Source organism: Eptatretus burgeri, chromosome 4 (assembly GCF_056783735.1).
Source record: "Eptatretus burgeri isolate ZD-2024b chromosome 4, Ebu_testis_v1, whole genome shotgun sequence".
Taxonomy (NCBI): domain Eukaryota; kingdom Metazoa; phylum Chordata; class Myxini; order Myxiniformes; family Myxinidae; genus Eptatretus; species Eptatretus burgeri.
The window spans coordinates 97,155,489-97,167,854 of record NC_140964.1 but is presented as its reverse complement, the minus strand read 5'-3'; the positions used below and the strand labels follow the sequence as shown (position 1 = coordinate 97,167,854).

At 42.0% G+C, this 12,366-nt stretch overlaps 1 protein-coding gene across 1 annotated transcript in view; it reads left to right on the top strand.

Annotated features, from left to right (window-relative positions):
- The first annotated feature begins 2,485 nt into the window (after positions 1-2,485).
- The window catches only part of LOC147028720 (peptidyl-prolyl cis-trans isomerase E-like), a 30,195-nt gene continuing 20,314 nt past the window's right edge, over positions 2,486-12,366 (top strand). Inside the window, exons 1-4 of the mRNA XM_085879390.1 lie at positions 2,486-2,636; positions 2,848-2,929; positions 3,149-3,255; positions 5,801-5,924. Of these exons, the coding sequence (XP_085735516.1) occupies positions 2,634-2,636; positions 2,848-2,929; positions 3,149-3,255; positions 5,801-5,924 (316 nt within the window). The 5' untranslated portion in view covers positions 2,486-2,633. The remainder of the gene's footprint in view (positions 2,637-2,847; positions 2,930-3,148; positions 3,256-5,800; positions 5,925-12,366) is intronic.

Sequence of the window (12,366 nt, the reverse complement as noted above, 5' to 3'; positions counted from 1 at the left end):
GTTAGCCCAATGGCACCTGCATAGCCCCACGGAGCTCGATTTTTCATTTTCGTCCCAAGGTCAAGGTCCAAGGTCACGAACTTAGAAAATGTCAAAAAAATCAATAAATTGGGCATCGAGCTCCTCGGGTTTTCAACTGTTTTGAATGAAAGTTGGTATGCAAGTAGTGCTCTTCGAGTACTACAGCTTTCATCATTTACGTTTTTCCCGATTCCCACCATTTTCCCCGTGGCGTCTCCTTGAAGGTCAAAAAATAAAAAAGGCGAACCGTGTACATTGCTCGTGAACCATCGCCGTCTCCAGACTTGTGCAAAGTTATACTATTTACTACTTGGTAGACGGGCCCACGGACACACACGCACACACACACCCAGAGATGACCGGACGAAATGGTCTTTATTGAGACCTATCTCGGACCTGTCCGCCTCGTGCGGTCTTCAAGCTGGTCGGTGAGGCTAGCCAAACCCGGACACCGGCGGGCGACCCTTGCAGTTCCTACGGGGACTGGCATCGCTCGAACTCTCCGTCGGGGTGAGGAGGACAAGGACGACGTCGACCAAGACCGGCCAGACAGGCTCCCTGAGACGAGTGCTCCAGCAAGACGAACGCTCCAGCAAGACGAACGCTCCAGCAAGATGAGCGCTCCAGCAAGATGAGATGTCCAGGTCGGGGAAATGCTCTTTTTTTTTTGTCCGGAGCTCCTCGACCAGTTTCCGCCTCCCCTTTTATGCGCCCCCGCCGGCTCGACCCCTCCCCCACTCGGCCCGTGTCGAATCCCGGAGCAGAGGATTGTCCTTGTTCTCTGCAGAAATGTTGCAACGGTCGTTTCTGTTGTCGTGCCCCCCCCCGCTGGCTCGACCCTCCCCCACTCGGCCCGCAGAGAATCTGGAGCAGAGGGTTGTCCTTGTTCTTTGCAGAACTGTTGTAACGGTCGTTTCTGTTGTCGTTGCTGATTTGTTTTCCAATAAATATCCTAACTATAAAAATATGTCACAGTGCATGAACATTTATTTACCCATTAGACAAGGGAAAGAAAGCTCTGTATAAAACACATACTTACCGATATAACTAATCTTTCGGACTTGAATGTTGTGTGCGATAGGTTTCCAAATTCGTAAAAATATTGCCAAAGAGCTTAAACTGCGCATGCACATTTACCCCCAAATTTGCTGTGTAAATTTTTTTTCACATGATCAAGGTTAACTTCACAAAATGAATTTCCATTTGTTTTGTAAAATGATATAAAAAGATGAAATATGATCACTTTCAGCAGGCTAAATGTCGTGACGTATGACGCACGTGTGTCATGTGGAACAGACAAGTTCTGATGTAAATCCATCATGTAAATGCTACACAAACATTCTCTGTACACTTAGCAACAAATTTCTTAATAATAACTTTGAAGCAACAAACTATGTACATATATTTATGACTTTGCTTATTTATGATCGGGCACCCAAATTTGTTGTTTGTTCTTTTTCTATTTTTCTTCCTTCTTCGTTAAAATAGTTATCCTGCTACGCGCCATCTTGTGACATCAACACAAATTTCATCACTTTCAACCGTACGTTGCGCGTTCATTTAGTGGGTGTCTTTTTGGTAAGTTTATTTTGATGATTCATTTGTTGTGTAGTTGCATCATCTCTCCAGTTATTTCCAAAAATTACGACTATACCATTTCGGCTACGTCGTCACCAGTTCCCAATTCAACCAGCATTTGCCATGACAATAAATATGGGCTTAGGAAACTTCCATCCTCTCTCTCTCTATCGAGTGCAGCCTGTGGCTGCTGGTTGCATCATTGGTTGGGACGTGGCTATGCCGCTGATGCAGTGTCCCCCTTACCAGTACACTGGTGCTCATTTTGCCGACCTCGGAAGGATGACAGGCTGAGTCAACCTCCTGGTGTATTTTAATTCAGCGGCCAATGGGGCTTGAACTCAGGACCCAAGGATCCAAAGCTGCCACCCTAACCACTAAGCCAACACCAGGCTTGTTATTTCCATCCTGACTGAGGTACAACAGGGTCTGTCATATGTCAACATCAAATACCTGATGTGTATTAACAAATAATCATATTCACTATTTACTAATTGTCACCATTTCACCGCATCCCTTCACTATTTGTTCTGATCGAAACTATCAGAGATGTTCAAGTCTGTCTGTTGCCATTTTACTTTGAGATGGTCAAACAGATTTTTGTCAAACTTTCAGAAGTTCATCAGTAAGTGTCGGAGAGTGTTTTTGACAAAACAATAAAAAAAATAGTTGGATTTGTTTGAAATATATATATATATATATTTTTTTTTTTAATGGCTCTATCGTGCCTAAGCCTTTGTAGCCTTGTGAAAGGGAATTATTAAATGATCCCTGACCCCATTCCTTAGTGGGTGCCGGGAAGTATTTCAGCCCTGAAAAAAAAGAAAGAAAAAAAATTGATTTCTTCAAAATGCAAACAGGATTAGTATAGCACCGGGTAATGCTGTGTACTCGTACGAGTCTTGTATAAAATGTTCCCATTTCCTTCAAACTGATTCATAGCAATTTTTATCCTGCGTACACGAAGCGAAAAGTGGGGTTCATTGCCTTCTTTTTTGTTTCTTTTTCAGGATGCTGCAGCAGCAATTGATAACATGGTACGATTTATCGCTGTCACAATCGTATGTAGCAATGTTTTGAAATGAAAACCAACATTCTATCAAGGAAGGTTTTTATTTATTTATTTATTTATTTATTTATTGCTGGCATGCATGTACATTGTACATGTTAAAAAAAAAAAAACGCAAAATGTTTCAAAACAGCATCTAACTCAAATGCAAAGGTCTTGTTCGTGTTTCTGATCCATAGAATGAGTCTGAGCTGTTTGGGCGAACAATTCGCGTCAACCTTGCAAAACCACTCAAGATCAAAGAAGGCTCTATGCGGCCAGGTACGAGGTGGACTGTCACGTGGGATGAAAATTGTTGATATTATTGTTAATCGGATGTTATTTCCACTGTTAACACAATTTACCAGGAATGGTGGCCATGATGCAAAGGGAATTTTTATATCCTCTTCCTAAATGGTAACCTCATATTTATTTCAATCAATTTGTTTAATTTGCTCTCCTCCCTCCTCCCCCTTCCTCTTTTCTCCCTTCAAACTCTAGTTTGGTCTGATGATAACTGGTTAAAGGAGTTTGCTGGAAAGACAACGGAGAATCAAGCTGAAGGACAGACAGAGACAACTGGCAACCAAGAAGAAGAGACACAAGAAGCAAGTTCTACTTTAATCGTGTTTTGCTTATTTTCCTTTCATTTAAATTTCAAAATAGGAAACGTTTCTTTTGTGAAAATCATCTTGGTGAATACATTTCCTACTTCCATGGGACATACTTGATATCACCTGTGCCTTCTATTTGTTGTAGAAAGTGGATAAAAATTTATCATCGTCCTTGATCTGTGAATGAACTTGTATTGAAAGTAACATCACAGTCGATTGGGCAATGGTATTTTAATAAACAGTTGTTTATGTGATCCTCAGCGCATTGCATGGAGTATGAGACATAGGAGAAGGATCTGGTGGTGGTAATGTATGCGTGGGGTAAGCAGACAGCACAGTGCCAGGTGGGCTATCGGTAAAGCTAACGGTTTTGGGTTGTATTCCTGGAGGAATAAATTTTATAAATCCAAACAGGTTGTGTTAACACTGTACAGGTATTCAGTGATGCCTCGTCAAGAATAGTGTGCAGTTTTGGTCACAGCATCTAAGGAAGTACATGTAGCTGCCATTGATAGGGTTCAGTGTAGAGCAGTGGTTCTTAACCTTTTTATGTGCTCATACCCCTAGAGCTTTCATAATATTTCCCCGTACCCCCTGTCTAAAAATTTCTTATTATTTATTTATTATTATTATTATTATTATTGGAATTTAAGTACTGTAGAGTATTGAATTTGACACCATATATCGTACCCCCTGCTTTGATGCTTCATACTCCCAGGGGATACACGTACCCCCGGTTAAGAACCACTGGCGTAGAGAGACTCAATTTTTTTAAAATTAATTTCTTTATTTGGTGTCAGACAAATTTAATTTATTTTCCTACCCCCGCACCCACCTGAAAAAAAACAGACTTTAAAATTATGTAAATGCGGGGTTTTGTTCTTCCTGTGTCAAAGCTAGAATACTGATGGCGTTTCCTCACTGGACGGCCAAGCTCAGTCGCTGCTTAAACCAGGCCAGTTGCCGTATATCGTCAGTGGATGCAATGAGCCCTCTACCGATATCATTATTGATGTTGGACGTAGATCGGCCATACACTCTGGTTTTTTTTCGATGCCAATAGGTTCAAATAAATAAGTTTGGCTGAGGCCGGCATATTTATTGCGCTTCAGTACTTTGGCATCGGTGGCAGCCATTCCAACCGCTAAGGCTGTATTGTAAACATGTAATTTGGCAAAAGTGTCAACACAGGTGCAATCCCAAGCTAGGCTTTTCCCTTTCTCGCATGGGACGATGGACAAGCCATCCTGGTGGGTGTTTTCGCCAATGTCTACCCCAAGGGGTTCCAGGAGCTGAAATGTGATTGAACCTTGAGAAATGTGATTGAATTGTTTGCACAGTGGTAGTTGCTAATCACATTTTTAAATCTAGGGAATGGATGAATAACTTTATAATACCAGTGAAGAATCCGTCCTCACGGACTGGATAATTGCCAAATAATTGGCTTTCCTGCTTTCCCCTTTCTCTTCTTGCTGTGTTCAGCTTGTGTGCAGCTTGTTCACTCCATGTGTCCTCCCCCTCCCCTTGATCTTACATTCACTTTCACTTCTACATTGCTGTTGGTGTTTCCCCATATCCATTTTGTTCCATTCCATTTTGTTTTACCTTTTCCCGAGCCATGACCATGTATACAAAAAACAGACTTGTACCAACTGCTACCAGGAGTGGTGCTCTACCATACATATTTACATGGAGAGAAATGGGGTCCTCTCTCTACCCTGAACCCCCAGGACTGAATTTATATTTTATTTTACTACTCAAAAATCCTCCTGTGCACACCCCGAGTTTTCAACTCATCCCCTCCAGTGCTTCCAGAATGCATAAAAATAAAACATGCACACGCACACCTCCAATTACACGATGGTTGTTGTATTAGTATGCAGTGTGTTATCTGTAGATTTATGCAGCTTTACAAGCAAATGCAATTATTAACTTTTATGTTTGTCTACATTGAGAGAATGATACATAACATAACAAAATAAAGTCACCTTAGGCTGTAAACAAGAGCACCTGATATTCAGATTTACCAATGAACACATTCCCCAAACGTATTCGATGATATGATATCTTGCAGACAATTATAATTAATTGACGATCTCATAATGAGAGCTATTCGATTGCAGCATCAGTGTCCCTGTGTAGTTCTGCAAAGAATTCACTGAATCTCCTCTGCACACAGTCATGTACTACATGTAGGACTGTTTGATCTTGATGGCCACAGGAACACACTGGGCTCTCTGTTTATTTCTACTTATACATATGATTGGTGGTCCTTGTATGTAGGGTTCGCATTCGGTTAAGACCACTCCACTGGCATTTATGTTGGTGAAAGCCTGGGGGCTCCTTCATGGGATATTCCCCAAACTTAAGGCAGTCTATGTTGTGCAAGGCAATTCCTTGCATAGTTTAAGTTAGAGATTGTGTTCATTGGCATTGTTCGTATTTCTCAACTTCTTGGCCTGATCTTTCTCACCATTGTTCAACTTCATTTCTGGCACTAACTATTTTATCACTCTTGTCTAACATGTATGCACTACAGGGCCAACCCCCAGCAAAACGCAGTCGTGGAAATCCTCAGGTGTACATGGATGTGAAAGTGGGTAACAAGCTGGCGGGCCGCCTGCGAATCCTCCTCCGGGCAGACGTGGTACCCATGACCGCAGGTATCTTCTGTTAAGTAGCTTTTGTGTCTTGCTTGCAAAATAATATTTGTTTGTTCAATAACCGATTGGAAAGAATGTAGCAGGGAGTTTTTAATTTGATTCCTTTGATGAAGCAAAATAAATGAAACTAGAACTGCTGCTTTATAACTGCTGGCAGTGATGACCGTGTACCAAGACGTCTGGCATCGATACAACACGGGATTGATGAGTTACGGATCGAGTAACACGCCGCATTCAATCTATTTATTACGTATGCAGTTAGCCCTTTTTCCTGAATACATCCTCGGTATCAATTGAATTGGTGCTTAAATAACCTGAACAGGAAGTAATAAACGTTGACACCATGGGTGCGGAGGGTAAACCGGGACTCACTCGAGTCTAACGAGGCTCCAACGTCTCTCTATAATGTGAGATTGACGAGTTATGGACCTGGGAACGGGCCACGTTCCATGTATTTATTATGTACACAGGTGACCCTTTTTCCTGGGGCCACAGGCAGTATGGATTGAATTGATACACTTCTACCCACAAACCCATCCAGTTGCAGCCAAGTGAGCCTTATTAAAAAAAAAAATGAAAAAATAATCTCGGATTCAAACAATTAAATAATTCTGGCTGCCAGACCATGTGTCCGATGGGGTTGAAATTTAAAACCTACATTCCACATATCTAATAGATCATAATTGTGAAGTTTTCTGTTGATTGATGAAGCGGTTCCAGAGAAAACATCATTTAATATTGTTGTGGCCACGGGTACCGAGACACCAGCTTGTCACTCAGGGGGATTAATTCCCGGTTGTCCTCGGTAGAGCCAGACCTGGGGCCACCGCTCACAATTAATGTTGTGGTACTGTAGGTTGTTTTAGAACCACGAACGCCACCCTGTCAACCACGAGTTCCAGTGTCCACCATCTAATTATGCCGTTTAACTAGAGGTCACGTGGTTACCTGAGCAGGGAGAGCGCCCTCGGCAAAGCATCAACGTTATCTTGACTAGATTTTAATTAGGGTGGCCGAGCGTTTTAACCGCCGGTGCGTTCCGACGGTTTTTGGTCAAATCTGTGATAATTACCTCCCAGTCTATCTCGGTTCAGACAATGCTCGACGGACAGGTTGGAAATCGACAAATGATTTATTAATAATGAAATAACTATTTTCTGAGGTAAATGAAAGAATATATTTCAAAGCAAAATCGATAAAAATGCCAGGAAAGAGACAAGAGCAGATGCTTATTGGGGGTTGACTTACTTACAGCTAAACACAGAAATGGGTACCCAACAGATCATTCAGGGGTGGGGTGGGGGGAGTTAGAATCGTCTCGCTCACCAGAAAGTAGTCATTCATGAAGTGAAAACGTCCTGAAATGCGTGCTTGCGTGTCACATCCGTCGCCAGCACCCAGCTTTGCCGTGCACCCTCTCGCGGGGCAGCCTTGAACGCCAGTCGAAGTCTGGAGGGCACCGCGATCGTCTGTCACGGGTTTAGACCCTGGTGTTCTTGGTGACCGACCCATGCCTCACTTGTTGGCGGCGCTGCTCACACCCACACTCACACCACACGCTCGCTTGCCCAAGCACTGGGAAGGACGAATTATCTCGGCGCTGGTCAGACACCCACACACGCACCACACGCTCGCTTGCCCAAGCACTGGGAAGGACGAATTATCTCGTTGGCGCTGGTCAGACACCCACACGCTCGCTTGCCCAAGCACTGGGAAAGACTAATTGTCTCGTTGTTTGCGCTGGTCAGACACCCGCTTCTTGCTTGCTTGTCAAGCTTACTTCTCGTTCTTTTCTCCCTCCCTGGCTTTCTTTCGCCCCGCTTTCTTTCTCCTCTTTCGCTTTTTCTCCTCGCAGAACGTACCTCCCGTTCGTTTTATATCTCCGGGCCGTCTCCGCGGGTGCAGTCCACCCCAAGCTCACCCCACCCCACTTGCGCACGGTTACCATGACGACCCGTGCACTCTCAAAAAAGGCGGGCGTCGAAGCTCGCAGAAGATTGTTGCTGAGGAAGAATGGGGGTGGGCTTCAGAGCGAGTGAAAGAAATGCGTGTAAACGTGTCTGTCGTCAAGAAAAAAGCTTCCCATAAGAGAGGGGATCTATCCTTTACCCTTCTCAATGCATCACATTTAAGATCCCATTAGATATGGGGATGGGGCTAATCTGAGCATGCATTTAAGGAAATAACTGTCTGAGGACCTGGATGTGTGGATGTATTAATCAGACCGGATTCTGAAATCCATAACAATATTTTCCTTCAATCCAATATGGCTGCCAAACCATGTGACGTATGACGTCATAAATTTAGATTCTACTTCTAATTGAGTGAGGGATCATGCTTGTGAAGTTTCACTTAATCAGAAAAGGTACGTTTTTCTATCCAAGATGGTCTCCAAACCACATGACTTGTGACATTTTTACCTTATATGCAGCAAAAGTTATTACTTCCAAGATACTTCCAAATAAACAAAAGATACTTCCAAAGTTTTGCTTCGATAGGATAAATGATTCCAGAGAAAACATTATTTAATATTTTTCTTCAATCCAATATGCCTGCCAAACCATGTGACCCTTTAAATATTCATGAACAAACTTGTATCCCCAAGTCTTGAGGAAGGTGTGTGAAGTTTCACCTCCATCTGTCCAGTCATTCTGGAGAAGAAGATTTTTAGAGGTTTTGGAGAAATCCAATATGGCCACAAAACCATGTGACCTATCAGTTATTCATTCTCAAACTTGTACACCCATGTTTTGGAAAACGTGTGTGTAAAGTTTCACCGAAATCTGTTCCACTGTTTCAGAAAAGATTTTTAGGCCATCTCGTTAGTGATGACCGAATAAAACCAGTCTCGATGTCCGTACGTACGTACGTCCCCATTTTTTTCTTCCGATTTTCTTGATATTTGGTATGTGGGTAGATGTCGATGAGGGATGCACGATGGTATAACCTTTGACCTGATTGAAGGTCAAGGTCAACGCCAAGGTCACTCCAAAGTTGCGAAATCGTCCATTTTCAAAATCTATCTCCTCCGCCGTTTATGATCCGATCTTCGAAATTCCTTCGGATTCTGATAATATGGAACAATATCTAAAATTATTCGGGCCGGTTTTTTGAAATCCGTCCTGGTTATCGAGTCACGTGTCTTCAAAGTTGGAAAGATCGTCTGTGATACGGTCAAAAAAATTTTCACCCGATCTTGATGAAACTTGGTAGGTAGGTAGGGGTCGATGAGTGATGCACGGTGGTATGACTTTAGACCTGATTGAAGGTCAATGTCAAGGTCACCGATGCTGTAAAGTTGTGAAATCATCCACCATTTATGACTCAGAAATGCGGTTTGATTTCTGAGGTCCGGTTTCTATCCTTTTGAAGACACATTGATCATAAATGTTCCAAATCAACCATTTTCAAAATCTATCTCCGGATAACTCAGAAATGTAGTTTGATTTCTGAGGTTTTCTATCCTTTTTACTCCCGGGCTTTCGTCTGTATGTTGAACCAAAAGACAAGACGACATTGAAGCCATTCTAAGCCGATCAGAGATCCACATCTACAGAGCTTCAGAGATGACCATCACCCCCAACCGGGGGTAATTTTTAAGTTTTTATTTTTATTTAATTTTTTTTAAATTTTAAACAATATGGCTGCCAAACCACATGACCTATGATGTCATTAAAAATTTCTCTGATAAGTTATTGCGTCTGACGCTCAAATTTCATATTTTTTGGATACAGTGTTGTACTTGTCATATTACGACGTCATAATGAAGGCACCAATGACGTCATGGTTCACACCACTTATGCCATTTGCGGCGATCTTGACAACGAGCCATGGTTCAATTTTTTTTTTCAGCGAGCGGTTCCAGAGAAGAAGACATCCAAAGTTTTTCAGTTTTTCAAAGATGGTGCTTTGTAACACATGACCTATGACATCCTAATTATCACTTAATAATTATATGAAAAATGACATACAACAGTGAAAATTTTGCCAATCGGATTAACAGTTGCCAAGAAAATGAATTTAAAAGACAAAAAAACCTGAAAATTGCCAGTTGAGTAATAATAATAAGAAAAAGACGTGCAGAGCACGATACTTGCAAAATCCACCCGCCTCTTCAAAGGTTGCCATGGATACCACAAATTGTGCATTTCATTAAGATTAAAATTGACAATCTCAATCAAAGCTCAGGTCAATCGGATGAAAATTGATTATTTTTCAGATTGAAATTGATGATTTTAGAAGCTTGACCTTGAGCTGACCTTTGACCTTTTGATCTCAAAAGTAGTTGGTTTCCTAATTCAGTAATGCACTTAAATAGCTGTTAAATTTTCAAGTCAATCAGATGAAAATTGACTTTTTCAGATAAAATTTGATGATTTTAGAAGTATAACCTTGATTTGATCTTTTGACCTCCAAAATAGTTGGTTTCCCAATTCAGTGAGGCAATATGCAAATACTGTGCGAATTTCAAGTCAATCGGATGAAAAATGACTATTTTTAGAAATACGACACCGAGATGACCTTTGACCTTTGACCTAAAAATCAATAGGCTTCTCAGTTGAGAATACCTCGACAACTTGGTAAAGTTTCATGACCATCGGTTTAGAATTGTGACCCAAAGGCGATTGACACACAGACACAGACAGACAGACAGACACACACCAATATTGTTGAAAAATCTTCGATTTTGCAAGTAATAATAATCAGAAGAAAAACAATAGGTTACCCAGCCTGAAAGTCTTCGTACTCTAATAATATTGTTGAGCAATTTGTGCATTTAAAAAACCACACATGCATATGCAGTGAAGGTTGGAGGCCAGTCACAAATAAACATAACTCATGATGTACAGAATGGATGGTCATTGAACTTGCACACAACGCTATCTCAATTCTCGTCATAACCACCTGATTCACCAGCATTATACAAACTGACTGAGCAGGCAGCGTATGTGATTTATAAACGGTATAGTCAGGGTAAGATTGTATCCATAAGCACCTCTTGTTAGCAGGTGAGGCCAGGTGAGGACTTTTGGCCACAAAAAGCACTTGGAAAAGCGCTTCACACTTCAAAATGACACTCACGATCTGTATGGCTAGTGTATGCAAGCCATGGTGGCATAGTGTGCTGTGGAGCCCTGGAAGAGGGGTCGACTACTTTTATTGGGGTTATCCAGTGGGCAGGATGGCTCAAAGGATGGGACCTTCTACGAGCAGCGGGCAAACAATGTCAGGGCCTGCTGCAGGAAAAAGTGGTCCCAGAGTACGGAGGGCGGGTCTGTGGAAAAGTATAGTGAGTCACGAGGGCTGGGTCTCTCATGCACTTAAAGAGTTAGAGTGGAACTTTGGAACAAAGAACATCACTCTCTGCTGTTTCCCTTCTATCCTAATGTTTGGCACTCCTCGTCTTTGGCTTCATTTATCGCTGGCTCTCTCCACCGCTGGCTTTCTTCGTCTCCCACTCTATTTCGTCATTGCTCAGGGAGGACGACTGAAAACGTGGATGTTCGTTCACAATATTCGTCTCGCTTTTGCATCCATAACGGACTGCACCATCGCCCGACACACAACTCATCACAAAAAGGGAAGTCCTCGCCTGCATATCCCCATTGTTGTGGTGATTCAGTTTTCTGTGGTGACTATTGTGGTGAGGAACTGTTCTTTATTAACCTCCGCCATCTTTGAAGATGGATGGAGGTTACTGTTTTCACCCCTTTCTGTTTGTTTGTTTGTTTGTGAACAGTATTACGGAAAAACTCCTCTACGGATTTCGACGAAACTTGGTGGGGGGGGAGGGGGTAAGGAATGGTCCAAGGATCATGCCATTAAATTTTGGACTTGGGGGCCCCCCCCTCCAAAAAGAAATTGTTAGAGAATTTTTTTTTTGCATTTCTACATGTTTTAAGTGTTTTCCAACCCCCCCCCCCAAAAAAAAATTGTTAGAGAAAAAAAATTTTTGCAACTTTTTTTCAACAAAATTTCGATTTTTTTTCTTTTTGCATTTTTACATGTTTTAGGTGATTTCCAACCCCCCCCCCCAAAAAAAAATGGAGAGAAGAACCATAACTGTCAGGACTGTTGACATCATATTTAATGAATAAGATATAAGGTTCACTTGAGTGACCCAGCAGTATTGGCGGCGGAGGTTTTGCACTCTCCCGAGTGCTCCCCCTCTAGTTTATCACTGTATCCAAGTTGCATTTTCCCTTCTCCCACTTTGTGTCTGTTGATTCACCTGGTTTGTTCCAAATTGCACATCCCGTCCACCTTTCTCCCCGTATTCATTTTAAATAAACCCTGAAAAGAGTAACAAAAGGTCTTGCATCCATCTGCTTTTCATGCATTCCACTGCCAAATCTGGTTTATGTGGGTGACCTTGGGGAACATTTAAAGTTGTAGGTAATTAAATTGAACACATTGGTTAGAAACTGTTCAGCCGTTTCAT